General features: G+C 40.9%; 1 protein-coding gene across 3 annotated transcripts in view; it reads right to left on the reverse strand.

The window, feature by feature from the left end:
- The window catches only part of MINDY3 (MINDY lysine 48 deubiquitinase 3), a 78,130-nt gene extending 58,935 nt beyond the window's left edge, over window positions 1–19,195 (reverse strand). The window contains exons 1-6 of one of the 3 annotated variants that reach the window (XM_024208855.3): window positions 18,897–19,195; window positions 13,236–13,315; window positions 10,311–10,368; window positions 9,707–9,880; window positions 5,157–5,208; window positions 2,995–3,109 (exon numbers count right to left, since the gene is read on the reverse strand). In XM_024208855.3, the coding sequence (XP_024064623.1) occupies window positions 2,995–3,109; window positions 5,157–5,208; window positions 9,707–9,880; window positions 10,311–10,368; window positions 13,236–13,315; window positions 18,897–18,993 (576 nt within the window). In that variant the 5' untranslated portion in view covers window positions 18,994–19,195. Of the gene's footprint in view, window positions 1–2,994; window positions 3,110–5,156; window positions 5,209–9,706; window positions 9,881–10,310; window positions 10,369–13,235; window positions 13,316–18,896 lie in introns of those variants that run through there. The other 2 variants (XM_024208857.3, XM_024208856.3) reach the window with 2 other exon arrangements.
- Between the last annotated feature and the right edge of the window lie 1,910 nt (window positions 19,196–21,105).

The raw sequence follows: 21,105 nt of genomic DNA on the forward strand, positions 1-21,105 counted from the left end.
AACTAAATGGAAGGATATACAAAAAAACATATCTGCAACTAGGGTCCTTGATTTCAAAACGGTTAACTTTAAAAAAATTCAGGGAATTAGTTAGGAAAGTGAACTAGACTGAAGAACTCAAAAATCTGAATGTGGAAGAGACTTGGAATTACTTTAAGTCAAAGTTGTAGAAACTATTTGAAGCCTGCATCCCAAGCAAGGGGAAAAAATTCATAAGGAAGGGCTGCAGACTAAGCTGGATGAGAAAGCATCTTAGGCAGGTGACTAAGAGAAAGCAGACAGCCTACAAGGAATGGAAGAGGGAGGGATCAGCAAGGGAAGCTACCTCTTGGAGGTCAGAAAGTGGAGGGATAAAATGAGAAATACCAAAAGGCAAGCAGAGTTGGATTTTGCAAAGGGAATTAGAACAGTAAAAGGTTCTATAGCCATATAAATAAGAAAACAAGAAAAGAAGAAGTGGGACCGCTAAGCACTGAGGATGGGGTGGAGGTTAAAGATTATCTAGGCATGGCCCAACACCTAAACAAATACTTTGCCTCAGTTTTTAATGAGGCTAATGAAGAGCTTGGGGTAGTGACAGGGTGACTAATGGGAATGAGGATATGGAGGTAGAAATTACCACATCCAAGGTGAAATCAAACACAAATAGCTTAATGGGACTAAAAGCAGCCCAGGTAATCTCCATCCACGAATATTAAAGGAACTGGCACATGAAACTGTAAGCCCACTAGCAAGGCTTTTTAATGAATCTGTAAACTTGGGGGGGGGGGGGGTCGCACCCTCTGACTAGAGAATTGCTAATACAGATTCTATTTTTAACAAAGGGGAAAAAAAGTGATCTAGAAAACTAAAGGCCTGTTAGTTTGACCTCAATTGCATGCAAGGTCTTGGAACAAATTTTGAAAGAGAAAGTAGTTAAGGACATAGAGGTTAACAATTGGGATAAAAATATATGGTTTTAAAAAAGGTATATTGTGCCAGACCAACTTAATCTCCTTCTTTGAGAAGATAATGGATTTTTTTAGTGAAGGAAATGTAGTAGAGATCTAATCTACCTGGATTTCAGTAAAGCATTTTATACAGTTCCACATGGGAAATTATTAATTAAATTAGTGAAGGTAGGGATTAATATGAGAATTGCAAGATGGATAAGGAACTGATTAAAGGGGAGACTATACCGGGCCATACTAAAAAGGTGAAATCTAAGGCTAAAGGGAGGTTACTAGTGGAGCTCCTCAAGGACCAGTCTTGGGACCAATCTTATTTAACATTTTTATTACTGACATTGGCAAAAAAAAGGGAGAGTGCGCTAATAAAATTAGTGGATGACACAATGTTGGGAGGTATTGCCAATATGGAGGAGGACCAGACAAGAAGATCTGGATGACTTTGTTAACTGGAATAGAAAAAATGGAATGAAATTTAATAGTGCAAAGTGTAAGGTCATGCATTTAAGGACTAACAAGAATTCTTGCTATAAGCTGGGGACATGTCAGTGGGAAGTGACAGAAGAGGAGAAAGACTGGGGCGTATTGGTTGATCACGGGATGACTATGAGCCGCCAATGTGATGTAGATGTGACGAAGGCTAATGCAGTCCTAGCATTCATAAGGTACAGTATTTCCAGCAGAGAGCGGGAAGTGTTAGTACTGTTATACAAGGCACTGGTGAGACCTCATCTGGAATACTGTGCACAATTCTGGTTTCCATGTTTAAGAAATATTAATTTAAACTGGAACACGTGCAGAGAAGAGCTCCTAGGATGATTTGAGGAATGAAAAACTTACCTTATGAGAGGAGACTCAAAGAGATTGGCTTGTTTAGCCTAACCAAAATAAGGCTGAGGGGAGATATGATTGCTCTCTATATATCATTGGGGGATAACTTAAATAACTTCTCTCCCTCCCTGGTATTTAAGTACCAATGTGGACAGAAGAACAAATGGACATAAACTGGCCATTAACAAGTCTAGGCTTGAAATTAGGCAAAGGTTTCTAACCATCAAAGGAGTGAAGTTCTGGAACAGCCTGCCAAGGATTGAGATGGGGAACGGATGGATGGACAAAAAACGTAACTGGCTTGGTAAGATTATGGAAAGGGTGGTATGATGAGACTGCCTACAATGGCATGTAGTTGATCTGCGACTGCCAGCAGTAAATATCACCAACGGCTGGTGATGGAACACTAAGATGGGGAGGGCTCTGAGTTACTACAGAGAATTCTTGCCCGGGTGTCTGGCTGGTAGGTCTTGCCCATATGCTCTGCTCAGGGTCTAACTGATTGTCATTCTGATCCTAAATATAGCAGACCCCCTGGGGTTTTCTCACCTTCCTCTGCAGCATGGGGCATGGGTCACTTGCAGGTTTAAACTAGTGTAAATGGTGAATTCTCTGTAACTTGACGTCTTTAAACCATGATTTGAGGACTTCAGTAACTCAGCCAGAGATTAGGGGTCTGTTACAGGAGTGGATGGGTGAGATTCTGTGGCCTGCAATGTGCAGGAGGTCAGACTAGATGATCATGATGGTCCCTTCTGACCTTAAAGTCTATGGGATAAGGAACACTCTACTCACAGTTAATCAATGGGGGAACACTGCAAGGAGATCCTCTGACTTTCCCCCTTCCTCAGGATTTCACTGCTACCAGCTGAACTAAAGACTAAAATGAAAATGGAGCTACAGTAGATTTATGGGCCTAATGTTCCTACTTAACAGGCAGGGATGGGATGGCAGTCAACACAGAAATACATTTTAACTCTATAAAAAGATTCTTTTCCACCTACTCCCCTGTAAAATACCATGTGAAGTTCAGAAAGGAATTTTCTTAAAAATAAACTATTTACAAATTTATTTCTGTGCTGGATGCCCCACTACAACATGAATAAGGAGCCCATCCTACCCATAAACCTGGAATTAACTCAATTTTAATTTCTGAGCTTGCTGCTCACCTTTAAGTAAAAGGATAATGATCAAATCTTTTCTTTTAAAAACAAACCTTTGTCAATATCACAGAATACAGAAAGAGCAATACTCCAAATTTATTTGTCCACACTGAATACTGATCCCACATGGCATCCTTTAGTTCTGGAAAGCTTTGGAATGATTGCTTGCTGAAGACAAAAAGAAAAGAAAAAGGAGAAATAATTTAGATGTAGCATTAGAATAGTGTAAAAAGTAAAGAGGATATTAGGTCCTAACATTAAGCTGTCCAAGTAAACAGAGTAACATCAGTGTTACTGCATGCTGAGACAGTTAAACAGCAATCTCTGCAGTTAATATACCTGCCACAACTATTAGTATTTACTTATCAGAGGAGCAAATAAATGGTTTCTTTAGAGAAGCTGGTTACAGTATTATATTTTTACTGATATGCAAATATTTTAGTATAAATTATGTACATCTGAAATAGCGCAAAGTGGCTAGAATAAATAATTAACAAGTTTTTCAAATCTGAAGTTGCAGTAGACTGAATAGGTCTGTCGGTACAGTAATTAATAATGAAAGGAAGGAAGAGGGGAGAGTTATATCTTAAGAAAAACTCTACCCAATCAAGTGAAACTATTTTCCTTCAATGAACAATGTGTAGGACCTATTATAAACCACTTTCCTCTCTGAGACTTCATTTTAAAGACCAGCTTGCCCCTCAAAGAATCATTAAGCCTTTGAAAGACTGCTGTTAAAAGGACATAGCCTCAATGGGCCACCTCTTAGACAAAGCCTTAGTGAAAGCAAAAAGTCCTCAACTTGTGTGTGGATGGGTGTAATGGGAAAAACTGGTATGGAAAATAAGGTGGCTAATCTAAATGATGGGAGGCATATCTGGACAAGCAGACAGGTCTTAAATGAAAGTCAGAAGTAGAAGAAATCTCTGAATGCAGGTAAGTGACGTGATTGCTTTCTCTTGGGACAGCATGGGATCACAACCATAAATTTCTTTTAAGAATACGTACGCATTGTTTCTTTTCTGTCACTTAAGCTGAGAAAGCCTTACCTAATGTATGTTATGCTAAGTGTAAATCTAAATATACTAAACAAGCCATTGTTTTTACTCCACTTTTTTCTGTTTTTAATAAAACTTATTTAATGTTAAATTTATATTGCAATGGTGCAAATTTGCTTGTGAGGGGGAAGGTTCACCCAAGCCATTCTTGGTAACAAAAGGCATCCTGCAACCTTGAAAGAGGTACAGGAGGCACAGAAAATTCAGAAACCTAACCCGCCAAATGAATTTGGTCAACAGGGCATGGGAAAGGATGTCCACTCCCAGTGAGGTGTTTTGTGAGAAGCTGTGATGGGGAAACATCTGGGGACCTACGACAGGACCAAGGAAGAGACAAGAGTTGATTATAAGGTCAGGCAACATGTTATTTTTTTTCCTCCTCTCTCCATCACACAAAAGGATGTTTTGAAAACTGATTGGTAGAGACTATTGTAAGTACTCTTGAAGGTGATAAAAACTTGTAGTGTTTAGGTTACCTAAATTATATTATTACCTAAATAATAACTTTGGGTTATTATACTGGTAACTTTTATTTTATCCAAAATATTCTTAAACTTTTATTACTATTCTTGTTTTGTTCCTTACATTTTATTCCTGTAAAGGTATAACTTTTTTTTTTTTTATTTATTACCATCAGAGACATATTTTGGATAAAATAAAAGATACCACTATAATAATCTAAAGGTCACTACACGTTTTATATTTTTTATATATATATAAATAAACAAACATTTCTTTAAAAAGTTTCCTGGCCTGTCTAAGTTATAGAAAGATATCAGGTGAGGTAAGCTGTTTCTTGCAGTACAGGTCAAACAAGCATTGTTTTTTTAAAAATGAGCATAATCTGTGAAGACTATATCACAACAAATGTAATTATTCATATCCTTTACACTCAAATTTATTAAACATGCCTTTTAATTAACTGCAAGGAGATGCACATAATTATGTGCAAAGTGTGCTAATCTGACATTTTAGATAATTTTTAAAAATCTTGAACCAATTATTGCTTCCTTTTTGAATTATAAATACACAGCGTGAAAACAAAGTTTTAAACTCCAAGTTTGACCAACTCTTACAACACTTTGCCATATATCTGATTTTGAATATTAGTGAGATTGTAAAATAATGTATTTTAAATGTTCCAACATGTTACTTACTGAATTAATGCATGAAATCGCTCAAAGCCAAGCTCTTCGGCAGCCAAGGCAGCTATACACAAGAGACACTTTTCAGCACTACACATGGCAAAAAATGACACAAGATACGCACAGCAAGCTAGTATACTTTCAAGCATCAATTATATTTTTAATTTCCCCTCCTTTTGAAATTTTCAATTTTATTTTCAATTTTTGTATCTAACTGATGTAATCTTCTTCACTGTAACAATATGGGTTCTTCACCATACTTCTCTGTAATCTAAATAGTGGTGCATTCACGGATTTGTATCTTAAAATTTAAAAAAACAAAACAAAAAACAAAAACAAAAAAATCAAGATTACACAGCCCCTAGTTTGTAGCCTTGAAAATTTGTAAAAATATAAACTGTTGATTTTGCAAAAGTGATGATGTTTGTTAGTCACCAAGCAGAAGCATGCTACAAATAATTTTGCAAGTCAACTGCAAGTATTATTTTCTAGAGGAAAGCAAGCATGATTATTTGAATAGTTTTAGAGCAGTGTCAATGTAAGAAAGCTGTACTTTTTTTCAAATGTTTAAGAAACATTTGTTTCTGTAAACAAATTAGAATGGTTCCAGATAGTTTTAGGCACACTGTTCCTGCAACAAGTTTTCATAACTCTAAACTAACTCTCTCCTCAGACATTCCTCAAATATATCTACAGCTAAAGGGGGAAAAAAAAAATACAGCATGTAGTGTTGTCCCAGGTTCAGTGTAGACCTTTTGGTCCCTCATAAAAGCTTTTGAAACGGAGAGAAAATGTTTTTCTTGACTTTCCCTTGCTTTTAAATAATTACGCTCTAAAATCTTTTTGATACTTGTAAAATGTGTAAAACAAGTATCTAAGATTACAAGAGACACTCAAAAAGCAGCATCATTAACAGGCTTGGACTCCACCAATATTCCTGAATGTTTTATCTTATTCCTTGTGTATAATAGATACAACAGATGCTTCCACTTTCAATTAAAACTGAACAATGAATTTCTGAATAGCTATTTGATCCTGAAGGCACAGAAGTCAGTAGCAGTGATTCCGTTTGCTTCAATGAATGCATGATTGTGCCCTGTATCAATTACACGTGTACCTGTCATAAGAAACACTACTGATCCAGTATGAAGGTTCACAAAGCATTAAGCATTCCTCAAAGTATCTCATTTATCTGTAGAGGAATGGCTTAATTGAATATCAAAGTTGTATTTTGAAGGGTCTTTTTAGTTTGCCTGCAATACACAATATGCTTCTCTCTTCAGTGAAGAGGTGACTTTTGCAATGGCTAATGAGGGGTTTTTGGACCATGCTTTCAGTATCCTCAGCACTGTCACCTACATATTAATGGTTTTAAAAATCACAAGCAGTCAGGAATTGCAAAAGTTATATTTATAAGAAGAACGTGATCTTTTTGTAAGTCTTATGTCCTACCATATGCATTTTGGAGAAATATGAAGACAAATACTTGAACTAGAACAGAAGATACGACAAATGTGCAATGTGGCCAGATAATAGTTAGAACCTTAAAATCAATCCTGAAATGGTTAAGTTACCTGTGGATCCTTGTCTTAATAGATTTCCTTTTTAAAATAAGTAAAAAAAATTCAGAGCTACACCTCTACCTCAATATAACGCTGTCCTTGGGAGCCAAAAAATCTTACCGTTATAGGTGAAATCGCGTTATATCGAACTTGCTTTGATCCGCCGGAGTGTGCAGCCCCGCCCCCCCCGGAGCACTGCTTTACCACATTATATCAGAATTCGTGTTATATCGGGTCGCGTTATATCGGGGTAGAGGTATATTTGTTTTATGACTTACAAGCTTGTTTCTCTAGTCAGTGGACCACTCACATATCAAGATAGAAATTGCCAAGTTAACCCCATAAAAAGTGACGGGACCAGAATATTTTTTGAAAAAGGGGAATGATCATTTAACCCTTCCAACTTAATGGCTAAAAAACTTTACACAGTCTAAAAAAATTATTTTGGGGCAGAAATCATGCATGTTACATTCCCGCACAAAAATGTATTTTGGAAAACACATGAACAGTAGTTCATAATGAAAATTATTGTAACTTTAAAGAAGTCGTCATAACTGCTATTGTAGCTAAAGAGACTAAGTTTTTTAAAACAAAAAAAAACAAAAAAAAAGAAAGGAAAAAAGTTAGAGAGATTATACATACAAATCAACATTTGAACCCAAGAGCTTGCATGATTATAATGAAGTGCATGGCCAACAAGTCATTAGTGTACACCACAAAAGCAGATGAAACAAATGTGAGCATTCTGTATGTGTGTTTGAATCTACTTTGTTGACAGTTCTAAGAATAGTATTTTAGACCATTTCACTCTGATACTACTTGGAGTGGAATAGCAGAAACTTAACATTTGGAACAAAAGCAGGAAACAGGCAGACAACAGATGAGGGGCCTGGAAGAGAAGGGGTAGCGCTAAAAAAATAGTGGAGACAGGCATAATTCAGATGAGATCACACAAACAACATTTAGTTGGGAGAAAAAGAGGAGAGGAAAGAACAGATGAAATAAAAAAAAAATCCATATAAGAAAAAAGGTGATTAGAGAAAAGCTGAGTTTAAAAAAAATATTATATTTACAATATTTGGAATTATTTTATAGTATTAATGTATTAAGCCAGAAGTAGAAATGTTTACAACATTATAAATATACTTCAGCTTTTATTCCATTGGAAGTATGTAATTAGACTCCCAAAAGCAGCAGCCTGACTGTCAAACTGACTGCCATCTGTGAAACCATCCTGTCCTCCGCAACATCAAAAGTCTTGAAAAATGAAAAGGCAAAGTTTGAATGTTCATTTGGTCACAGCAGCAAAGGCAGGAAATTTCAATCTATATCTTAACCCTGCCAGTGCTGAAACTTTGCACTGCCATCAGTTCCTTGGTACCCATCTCTTTGTCCACAGCCTGGCCAGATAAGGACTTGGAAGCCCCCCTATAGCTACAATGGGAGAAAATGAGGACAGGAGAAAAAAAATCTTGAGACCAGGAGGGAAGTAAAAATCAAAATACTTCTTGAACTCCAGAGTACAAGTAAGAGATGAGCTGTTCAATGCCCAAGAGCAGAGAGAGACAGACAAGGGAGGTTCACCATTAAAGTTCCCTGTTCTTCCTTTAAAGTACAGGCTCTTCATAACAGAAGGAAAATTTGACTAATGCTGGGATGTGATATCACATCCCATTTATAAAGGGCAAAGTCAACCACAACTCCCAAACTGGTACAGCAACATTAAAAAATATATAGGAATAAGTTGGGACAGATTAGTTCACTACAACAGTTAGCTCATACATTCCAAGTAGCCTAGCTGTAGTGAGAGTGACCACACTACTGAACACTTTGAGCTAGAGTGATTGGATTATCAGCGGCGTAGTTGAAAGTGGAGTTGCTACATCCCCTCTCCATTACTAGCTCCAGCTTTAGCAGCGCTCTGCTCTAAACCACCCTCCTTTATGGGCTAGCTAGGTGGAGGTTAAAGTACTACTGAACTTGAGCTAGATATTTGTGTGTGGGGGGACAGGAGTCTGGTTGAGCCCAAGTTGACAATGCAGTGAAGAGAAGCCCAAAGTGGCCGGGCTGCCAATATCAAAGCTGCGGCAGGGGAAAGGGAGAGGTTTTTTTTGTGGTAAGCAAGCCCACTTTTCATGTTCACATAGTGCTCAGGTCAGTATTTTAACAAGGAGAGTCGGTTTGGAAAAGCCTTGCGGCAACCAGAATCTGCTCCAATCTCTTACAAGACAAATTTCACAGCACAAAGATGATGTTCATGACAAACAGGAAACCATACAGAAAATATTTTACGCAGATATTGCTATTCCCTGGTTACAATAATCTTTCAAAGAAGGAATTTACCAATCCCTAGAAATAAGTTGCCAATACAACTTTATGCACATTATGTCTTAAGTGGAAAAACATGTTTGTTGAACAAAAACGGGCAGAAATTCCATAAGTGATCCTCTCTGAGAGACTTATAATCTTTCTAGTAGCCACTATATGGTGAGGTAGAACTTTGTTAATTAAGCAGCTTCTAGGAACAAGTATGTTTAACTACTATTATCTGAGCATTCCAAAGCATCCTAGGCACTTACCAGAGGTTAATAAAGACAATCCTTACCAAAAAGAGCTTATGATCCAAACTCTACTCAATACTGTCATCCGATTTATCTATTCTTAAAAGCTTTCTCTTGCAATATTGCCTACAGAAAACAAGTACACTCATGTACAACAAAATTTGAAATAAATAATGTATGACTATCATCTTGATGGTGCACCCTTCCTCACACCATCTGTCTACACTAGCACTTACTGCGATATAACTTACGTCGCTCAGGGGAGTGAAAAAGCCACCCCCTTTGAGCGATGTAAGTTACACTGACCTAAGCGCTGGTGTAGATAACGCTAGGTTGGCAGGAGAACTTTGTCCACCGACATAGCTATTGAGGGTTCTCTAAAAGAATGAACTATTGCTCAGGAGACAAAACAATTAATTTAGAGAGAAATACATCTTACAGGGTTGTTCCTCCTGATGACTTGACTCGACAGGACTCCCAGAAATACTAGCAGTCTCTTCAGTTGTTTTTCCTCTTATCCATGTTGCCAAAGAGTACGATTCAGAATTATCAGAGCAAGCCATCTCTAAAATGTCACATAACGTATGACAGAGAAGGTTCTTCTGTTCTTCTTCTGAAAGATCAGAATCCTGCATGAGTTCAATTACTGTTTATCACTATCTTAAGTATGCTAATAGCATTGAATGTATGCACCCACTTATTAACGTTGGCAGCTGTCAGAGTACAGAAATTTAAAACCAGCCCTCCAAAGGTACATCTCAATAAGATTTCTGTTACTCACTTTCAGTTTTGTTTATAAGAATTTAAACTAATCCAAGATGAATGATTCAATCAGTGATGTCCACCAATGTGATCAAAAATATTGTAGACTGGCATTGAAGTATGAAAATTAGCAAGTTAGTGCCATGTGAAGTATAAGTATCATTTTTCCCCACTATGAAGACAGCATGGCAGCACAGTTAGGCAAATGTACAAATATTTATAAACCTCTTTGTAATGCAAATTACTAGAATAAAAAAAATATGAAAACAGGTCCTAATTACCTTGACACTCTCTCCAAGCAGACTTCTCACAGGTGAAAAGCTTCTTCAAAAGGAATGCCTTTATGTAATGAAAGAAACAAGCATTAGACTACAAGATGAAGTACCGTATATAATCGATCATAAGCCAGTTCGTTTATAAGCCGACCCCCTCAAGATGAATAAGTAAAAATGGAAATTTTTTATGACCCATTCATAAACCAACCCTATAATTCAGGGGTCAGCAAACTTTGGCTCCTGGGCTATCAGGATAAGCCACTGGCGGGACAAGATGGTTTGTTTACCTCGAGCGTCTGCAGGCACGGAGGTAAACCTAAATAAACAAAGTGTCCCGGCGTGCTAGCTGCTTACCCTGATGGGCCGGGACAGCAACTGGTGGGGAAATGTTTGGGGGGGGGGGGGGGAGAAGCTGGGAGGCAGGGCAGTAACCTGGGACTCCCCCCCCCCTGACCCCCCCCCTAGCCGGGGACCCCCACAATCTCCCCATCCCTTCCCACCTTATCTGGGGAGGTCCAGGGGAGAATGTCTCTGGCCTGGCTGGAACTGCTCCGGCAGGCTGGGCAGCGCGGCCGCAGCCTGCTCCGGTGGGCCAGATCGGGCGGCGTGGCCGCAGTATGTTCTAGCGCGCTGGGCCGGGTGGCACGGACGCAGCAGCCACAGCCTGCTCTGGGGGGTGGGGCCGAGTGGCACAGCTGCACCTTGCCAGCCCCAGAGCTGCAGCTGCTTCGGAGGCTGGGGGGAGAGCAGCGTGGCCAGAAGCGGAGAGACTCTGGCCCCACCTCTTTCCTTCTGGGTCTGCTGGCTGTGCTGCCTCTCCTTGCTCCCTCTGTTGGGCGGAGGGACTGTGTCCCACCTCTCCCTCTCTATACCCGTTCATATGCCGACCTCCTTCTCTGGTGCTTTCCTTTTTTACTAAAAATTTCGGCTTATGAACGAGTATATGTGGTAATCAATTTTTACTCTACATCAATTCAATTCTACATTTCACATTATATTTATATTAAAAAGACAGCAATAATATACAGTTAAAATGTCAGATATTTGAGCTCAAACTATGAAAGCATGCCAGAGCTTCATTTGTTCTCTGGTTTCCCTACTCAGTCCTATTACATCAGTGGCTTCAGAATAAGTTTCTCTAGTTTTAAGTATAAACCTCAAGTGTGAAGTATACCCATACTGCCTACCAGAGTTCATACCTGTATGCCAAATTGTATACCGAACTAAGGATTACTACCCCATGGGACTCTTGCTTAAGTGAAGGTACACCACCACGTCATAATTCTACATACTAAGTTACATAGAAGACTACCCTAACCTCCTTCCATGCAGAGACCAAACTAAACATTTTCAGCAGTTAACAAGCTCAGCAGCTTGCAAGCTACATTTTTCTTTTAAAAGGGTGCCTGGGTAATGTTTCCCCATATCAGTCTGAAAACATATCGCAGTTCTAGAGATCTGCTAGGTTTTCTATAAATCCCTGTGATTTAAAAAAAAATAATAATAAAAATAAAAATCAGGTATCAAACTACCAACTTCAAAACCAAATATGTAAAATGATGTTCTTTTTGCCACTTACAATGCAAAAGTAAACACACATTTATATGCTCCTGCTCTAATTAATACTCATACCACATAGTATTTCAGAGTGTTACAGCACTCCCATAGTCTCCCTTTCCTTGCACCAGGCTCACTTATCCAAGAGATTCTCCTATCGGGGCTCTTTAGCCAGCTTTCTTCCTTTAGCCATCCAGTGCTAGCAGCAGCTACTCCAGGTTCTCTCCTTACTCCTTGTTTGAGCCCTTCCTTCCTGCTCCCCCAATCAAAACCCATTTAACTCACCCATACATTTTTAAAATAATTTTTTAAAAGACAAATTGAAGGACAAGGGGATTGAATCTATATACACTGAAATGAGAACAGTCTCATAGATTTCGAACCATTGGCATACCCCTTCCATTTATTTAGATTTATAGGCAGCTGACTGACCTGTGTTCTTTTCTCCCAAATTAGGAGGACTTAATTGTATTATAATGCCTATGTCATGGAACAGTGGCTCCCAAACTATGGACCATAAACTGCAATGGAAGCTACATTAGAAAGAGCTAAAAAAACAAACTAAATACTTTCCTATTATTACTTTGCCATTTAAGCAATTGCTTAAATTATCACAGGTATGTTAATTCACATTGGGATTGGCTACAAGATACTAACGTAACCCACACTATGAAAGTTTGAAAATCATCATCACAGGCAATCAAGGGTACTGCAATCCATATAAAGTTTCCAGTATAGGAGTCCCAAGAACGGCAATGATAAATTTAATGTCTTAATTATATTGACTTCACAGATTTCAGTCCCAGTGATTTGGGACTATGAAAGTTTATTATTTCCACTTGTTTATTCAGTAACCACTTGAAACTCAAATGCTCTAAATTTTTTGAACAGAATTACCTATTGCAGTGGTGCCTGTGACTGCTGTGGTGAAGGCAATACTTTTAAGAAAAGCATTGGTGAATTTGAGGTAAAAAGGATTATGTAATTTTAATTTCGTATCAGTCTTGCTTACATCTCATCTGTGCTTTCTTTTCACTTGCTACATTTTTAATTGCTCTTTTATCCCGCTCAGCCTCTGCTCTATACCTTCTTTTAAGCTACCCAGGGTTGAATTCGTCTCTCTTATTTCCCAGAAGGAAAATACCACTTTCGCAAAGTCTCTATGTTGATAGACTATTTTTGTCCCTTCTTGTTGTTAGACTGTTGTCTCATGTATTGTATTTATCAGATGTTGTAAATTCAACTGGCTGGGGATCCCTCTCTATCTTTGGCTTGATTTTTTTATTCAGCTATGGTACCATATAAATTATGTAAGAGCTGGTGAAATTTTGTGCCTGTTAAGTTTAAACCATTTCTGTAACCAGTGCACTTTACCTGAACGGGTGCAATCACCGCACAAGGGCCACCTTCAAATTGTTCTAATGCAGTTGATTCAGATTCACTATATACAAACCCTGACAATGAAAAAGAGCATGGTTAATGATGTACTTAAGCATGCATACTTATTACATATATTCTCCTTGACAGGAATGCCACTCACTTTATTCACCAAGATCAAGTTAGTTTTGTAGACCAGAAAATACCATTTTTACAGAGCAAACAAGTCTAATTTATAACACATGAAAATCAAAAATGTATGGAGTACAAGGGGGCAGATTACATTTCACAATATTACTTATATCAGCAATGACACATGGCCAAAAAGGGCTAGTCCCTAGAGTTTTGAATTAGTAACATGTAAAGTAGTGAACAAAATTAAGATGTTCATCAGAATGTGACTTCCAACACTCTACCGTACTCATTCTGATTCAGTAAGAATATAGCTCCATATAAATCCTGTTTAGAAACTTGAGACACCGTATCTTACTGTAAAAGCTGATTTTTGAGCTTCTTTTTACTGAATATTCACTCTCTGTAAATAATCCATTTCTGCTTCCACTGAAGTCCATGGTAAATCTCCCACTGACATCACAGGAGGCACTACTGGGCCACAATTAAGGATTTTTATCTTTTTTAAGGCATGCAATGCCTTTTTGAGCAACTATCTGCTTTCAACACAGAAAGCCCTTTTGGAATGGTGGAATGTTAATTGTCCATGAGCTAGACACGTTCAAGATGATCCTGGACAGGACATCTGAAAGTTTTCCTCTTCCATATCCATGGTAAAATCTTAAAATGGAAACATCAAAGCCCAATTTGCCACACAAAAATTTAAGTTAGGGTGGACTAGCGTATTCCAAGCACCAAACAATATTCAGCTAATAGTCTTTATACAATGAACTACATTTATAGGCCAGTCTAAAATTATGTAATTTATGGCACCCTTCACTAAGTAAATTAGACCATTCCTTCACTAGAAATGAAAATTACATCTTCCTTAGTCTGTCAGCCAAACCCAGAGGTGATGCATAATAGTGTGTAACTGACCTGTTACTAACTGGGTGTTAGTTCAAGATGATCTGAGTCTACACTGATATAATTTACATACCAGTATACACAACTTATACCTACTTAGATTCCCTTAGTTTGAACCAAAATCTCTATTACTCCGTAGTGCTGCCAAACGTTTCATTGATGTCATTTCATTCACCTGGTGTAAATGACCTAATGATATAGATTGCCACCAATGCTATGAGCTAGGAACATCCCATAGCCTACTGGCATTCATATGTACAATCTGAGATAGCTTCTGACCTGGATGAGCCAATATAGACTACAATTTTCCTTTAACTTTAAAAAAAAAGAGTACCTTTGCAGTGTTCTCAAAAGTACAGGGTAGTATTCAGTTGTTCTGATGATTCAGTAATTGCAATGAAAAAAAAAAGTATGGGGTACCATCCCACCACACACAAGAAACCTTGCATTTGTTTCACATTCTTCAGGGGTTTGCTAGAGAGCTTGAATCTTTTTTGTTTACTATATTATATCGTTTTTCAACTGTGTGACCTAAAAATGTCAGGTCAGATTTGCCAAACTAGTTTAGTCTGCCCTAAGGAGACATACCATACTAAAGGAATATTTGGCAAATGTTTATTTAAGTTGGTAGAGTACAATTATATCATTTAAACTAAAGTCATAGCTGCCATTTAGTTCTGTTAATATTATTATTATATTTGCTTTGCTGGCAATCTTGAGTATTAACAGCATTATGGTGAATGGATACTGAATCAATACTGTACATGTAATGACATATGAAAGTTATTTAACTCCTGGGGGAATTCTGCGTCAAAAAATTTAAAAATTCTGCAACAAAAAAAAAATCACGAATTTTGCACACAATATTTTAAAATTCTGCACATTTTATTTGTCAAAATAACGCAATATAATCACACCAGTTTCAATTATTTTTGGTAATTTATTTCAAAATACCTGTCAGCAAGTATGTATGTAACAATACAAACAACAACAAAAATTCAAGAAATGTTTTGACACAAATAGATTCCTTACTAGGCATATTAATACAGAACTCTGAGTAGTTCCTCATGTGGCCCTGCACCCCCTTTCCCGTTCCCATGTGTCCTTGCACTCCCTCAACCAGCCCCCTTCACCTATCCCCATGTGTCCCTGCACCCCCTCCCCCGTGCCCATATGTCTCTGTGCCCATACTCAACCACCCCTCTCCCCCATAGGGCCTTGCATCCCTCTCCCTGCACCTCCACTCCCATTCAGCCCCTGCCTCAGTCTGTCCTTCGCCACTAGCCCTTAGGAGCCCATCTGTGACCCCCCCAGCAGCCCCATGTTGTCTTTCTCCCCATATTCCGTCTCCTGACCTAGCCCAACAGGCGCTGTGAAGAAGGCAGGGCTCTGACTTCCCTAGCTGCCGGGAAGCTGCAGCTCTGGTCTATTGCCACAGCATCCTCTGGTGGGCAAAAGGCAGAACTGCAGCAACTTTCAAGCAGAAGCTGTTTTCTGCTCAAAAAATTAAAAATATGCACGGCACATTATGCGTGCATGCAGTGGTGCAGAATTCCCCCAAAAGTATTATTTGTACATCTGATATTCCTTAGTATGGATACTCTGAGTACTATAATTTTAGCCTTTCCAAAAATTATAAGTCTCTGGATTTTTTTATTTTTACATAATGCCTATAGCAAATGTTCATTTGAACTTTGGCTAAGACCTGCTTATTGTATGATGCCCTTTAGGATTTCATCTACTTTTTGGCCCTTCGTCAAATTCCAGAAGGATAATTCAGTTAGACCAAACCAAGTCTAAGGGTTTTTTGAAGTCTAGTCCACCTACCTTATCTACTGACCCCTTTGGCTTCCCTTCCTCCTTTTACTCCCCACAAGTAATCTCTTCTTGGGGAATTTCTATAATAATTTTAACAATACAGAAATCTAATGCACTACTTCTTTCTTAACAACTTGTTGAAACCCAGAAGTAGTCTTCCTCAGCCAACATAGTCTTTATGTACTGTCAACTTTAAGAAGTCAAAACCTAACACCCAGCTTCCTTCCGTCTCCCTCTATCCAAGATATAGCTATGCTCTTCAAAGGCAAGACTAATACTATCCTATGGGAGCTCATCTTTCTTCCCCTATATCAAAAAACCTGGCTTGCCTGTCTTCCTTTCATCCATGTACACGATGATTACTTACCTCTAAACAACTAACACAACATTTTATAATCACCAACACTCTCCCACCTTTCCTCACCTAGTTCTATGACCATCCTCCCAATCCAATCCCATTCTTCATTAATCATTTCCCTTCTGCATTCACCTTTGTTTCCAGTTATCTGAAAAAAACACTCAGATCTATTTAACTACAATTCAATTCCTTTAGAGCAGCAAAATTCCATTCTTCCAAGTTCTCTCCTTTGAATCTTTTATATCTGGATTCTGCTCACTTCAGTCTAATACCACCACCCTCACCAAAACCCCGCTTTTTACTAGTGAAAACAAAGTATTCTATGCCCCTGCTGATTTATCTGTCTGATGCTTTTCAAAATTCAGTCCTACACATGCACCCCCCAATTTAAAAGCATGTTCCTTTTAAAATTGCCTAGTTGAGAGATTCATATTTCTCTCTGTCATATCAGTCATCAAGTCAGATGAAACATTTCAACTTCTTCTCATTCCTTATTCATTATTTTCACCAAATAAATATCTGGGTCCAACTTTACAATTTCAGTTCCCAAATAAGATTCTCTACAAAATTATTAACAATAACTTGCACAAAATCTGCATATAGTATAGATATAATATAGTATAGATCTCAGATTCCATGGTTATCATTACTTGTTTTCCTATGAAGAAGCACCAGTCCTGCACAGATGTTTGCACCTGATTAAGTCAACCTGATTAATGCAAGGACTTTAGAGGCTGCTGCCCAGGGCCCTGGGCTAAAGGGGGCCCCACGGGGTGCTGCAGGGTTCAGACATGCTTGCATGCCGTGGCCCCACGCCAGTCCCGGAAGTGGCTGGCTGCTGGCATGGCTCTGCGGCCCCTGGTGGGAAGGATGGGGGGAGGCGGCTCCGCACACTGCCCCCGCCCCCAGCACCATCCCTGCAGCTCCCACTGGTCAGGAACTGGTCAATGGGAGCTGCGGGGGCGGTTCTTGCGTGCACAGGCAGCACACAGAAACACACTGTCCCCCTCCCCCCAGAGGCACCCAGAGATGTGCCAGAAGCTGTCCACTTCCTGGAGCGGCGTAGGGCTATAGCACGCAGGCAGGCAGCCTACCTGAGCCCTGCTGCGCTGACGGCTGGAGCCTGCACCTCATACCGCCTCCTGCACCCCAACCTCCTGCCCCAGGTCAGAATCCCCTCCTGCACCCAAACTCTCTCTGTTAAAGAAACTAATATAACAGCTGTTCTAAGGTAAGAAATAGGCTATTCTGAATTAACTTAACTATATTCTATATGTTTTAAGACTGAAATGTAACCACAGAACAGCTTTATGTTAATTAAAAGGCAAGTTTACTAGTGTTAATAGCCTTGATGCCATAATTGTGATCATTTTGTTATAAATTAGGAAAGAGACTTGTATACAGTGCCACACAAAATCTAATAGCCCCAGGCCCACAGGAGAGTTAATCCAGCCCTGTATGCATGAGAGTTTGAAACTGAGCAAGTGCAAAAACCTATGCAAGATTGGGCCCAAGTCTGTATCCAGTTTTGGCAAAACTACTTATGATCCCAGTGCTTCTATGTAGTCACATAAGAATAAGCAGCGAACACTGGAAAACTGATTGTGGAAACAAAAGCCTAGATCATGTAAAACGTCTATATACTGCTGTATGGATTCAGTTTGATAAGTACATTTCCTCCATTTCTCTTGTAATTCCCTTTCAGTATCTTAAAGAGATTGCCAGATAACCCAAAAAATATTTTAGCTGTGAAATTGCTTCATCATGTAGTCATAGGCCACAAACGATCTAGTAGCAAAATAAACCAAGTTCACATGTGCAAAACATCATTACTGTATATAGTGTACCCCCAAGCATGCTATTTCCCAATTTATGCACCCCCCTTTTTTTAGGAGCAACAAAACCCCATGGACTGGTACTGACAAGACAACAAAAGATAAAGTAGAGGGTTGATAAAGGGAAGATTTAGCTTTGAGTAAAACTAACCGGGAGGCTGAACTGGGAAGAATTAAATCAGAGACAGAAGACTAAAGGGAAAAGAACTCATTCAGAAGGAGACAAGTCTGAGTTCCTGATCGGAGGAGGAGAAAGCAAGTGAGGGGGTGGACTTCGCAGAAGGGGTGAACAGAGCAGAGAGGTAAGTGAGGCACAGGAAGAGAGAGTAAGGAGGAGTAAAGGGCAGGGAGGAGCCAATGAAGAAGGAGAATGTGGGGCAAGACTGAGAGGGTGGAGAAGAAGAGGAGGGCACAGAGAAATAAGGGGCAGCTGAGAGAGGCAAGGAGTGGGGAGGGGCAAAGTGCAGGGCACGAGGGTGGCGAGGAGGAAGGGGGAGAGAAGAAGAAGGGGCAGAGAGATGGGGAGGAGCGAGAGAAGGGGGAGGGGAGGAGGGGGAGAACGACGCGCGCGGAGGAATCAGGGCAGAGTGCGTGGAGAGGGGCGGCTACCTTGCGCCCAGCGGCAGAAGATGGTGTCAGCGAGCCCGCCGGGCCCGGCTTTCTTGCCCCACACCAGGTGGACGAGCTCCTGGCTCAGCTCAGACATGACGCGGCGGCGGCTCTCGGGCCGGGCGGAGACGGCGGCACCTAGCGCTGGAACGAGACGGGGCTGCTACCAACCCGCTTTCCCTGAACATGGGAAGGGGCCGGATCGGAAGCGGCGGCCGGGGGGGCGGTCCAGCAAACAGCCGCTTACAGAGAAGGTAGGAGGAACCGCCACTGCCGGCTCTGTTAGGTTTCACTCAGCGGAGTCGCCTCCCCAAGAAACTTCCGGTTCCTCTCCCGGGTGAACCGGAAGGGGAAGCGCAGCTCAGCACCAATCCCAGTGCCCTCCTCTCAGGCTGCTATGACGCCGCTGTAACGACACAAACAGGTCCCGCTCCCAATGCCCGACTTTGGGTGCACTGAGCATGCTCACCCGAACTGAGCATGCCCAGTAACCTTCGCTGTTGCCACGGCCCTCTCTCTGCAGTCCGCTGCAGTCCTTCCGCGGGTTGTCTCGCGCTGGGCGGTGGACCCAGCTCGTGCCCTGGATGCAGCAGGGCTCGAAAGCGCGAGGCTGAGAGCAGCCGTTGGAAGTGTTGTGTTCTCCCGCGCGGCGCCTCGTTCCTCGCGGGCTGGGCGAGGCTGCTGGTGCGGAGTCTAGTCAGAGGCGCCGGCGAAGCCGAAGATACATCTGAGACCGCGCCTGTGGGCCCTGGCGGCTCGGGCTGTGTGGGCCCAGGAAGGGGTTGTGATGCAGCGGATCTAGGTCCCAGACACAGCCCCCTTGGGGGCCGAGCCCCTCTCCTGGCCAGGCTGAGGCAGCCCAGGCATAACCCCTTGTGGGGCCACTTGCACAACGGGGCATCACCCTGCCTCTAACCCTTCCTTGGATAATCTTCACCACAGATTCCACTGCCATTCCTGTGCAGGTGCTTCACAGATCTCCCAGTGTGCCAGACCTGCCTCCTGCCCAAACTCAAATCTCAGCCTCTCCCTTTGACAGTGCCTTGTGGATGTCTAGCTACCAGCTCAAGATCAATGTGGCTGGAACAGCGTTCTTAATCTACCCCACCACCACCCAAAAAAACAACAACAAAAAAGTTACCTCCTCTGATCACTGTAGAGGCCACCACCATCCTGCTGGGCACTCAAGTCCACAGCCTGGGCATCATCTTTGACTTGATCCTGTCTCTATGTCCTCATATCCAGGCTATGTCTAAATCTTGCAGATGCTCTCTGCATAACATCTCTTAAGATACAGCCTTTCAGCCTTAAGATGCATCTGAAGAAGTGGGTTTTTTACCCAGGAAAGCTTATGCCCAAATAAATCTGTTAGTCTTTAAGGTGCCACCGGACTCCTCATTGTTTTTGTGGATACAGACTAACACGGCTACACTTGACAGACTTTCCTATGCAGCCACGCTGCTAAAACTTGGCCAGGCTCTCATCACCTCTTGCCATGGTTATTGCAACATCTTTCTCTTTGGCATTGACAAAAACAATCTTGCCCCTCCCCCTACCCCCCCCATCCATTCTGAATGCCGTTGCAAAGATCATTGTCCTAGCTTGTCACTTTGGCCACGTCACCCCACTCTTTGCATCCTTCCATGGGCTCCCTCTTCTGTATCATGTCAAACAAGCTTCATGTTCAAGGCCCTTCACAGCCCTGACATCTTTCATTTAGTGTCAAAAGGTCAATTCCTGCCATCTCCATTGCTCACTTATCATATTGCCCCTCACCAAACACCTACCATATTGCCCCTCACACTTGGAAGGAGTTCCCCTAAGTGTCCATAAAACTAACTCATTATCCTCCTTTAAACCCCTTCCTAAAATTATACTTTGCTGTGATGCTTCTGAAAAACTTGATAACGATATGGCTCCTGGTATACTGAGACCACAGCCTTGCTGACCAATATTGTCCTATTTCCTTGTACTCCCCTATCAGTCTGTCTATCCATCCGTTGTCTCATACTTAGATTGTTATCTGTTTGAGGCAGGTGCTGTCTTTTCTGAGTTTGTATAGTGTCCTAGTCCAGGGGCAGGCTGGGGCCTTGTTCCTCTCTGTACCCAGGCTCCCTGCCCAGGCCTTAGGAGGAAGGACTTACTCCCCAACCATCGGAACAGAGGTCTCCTGCCAGCCCAGAATAGCCATGATTGGGTGACAGGGTGC

Source organism: Terrapene carolina, unplaced genomic scaffold (assembly GCF_002925995.2).
Source record: "Terrapene carolina triunguis isolate 2854851 unplaced genomic scaffold, T_m_triunguis-2.0 Scaffold84, whole genome shotgun sequence".
Classification (NCBI taxonomy): Eukaryota; Metazoa; Chordata; order Testudines; family Emydidae; genus Terrapene; species Terrapene triunguis.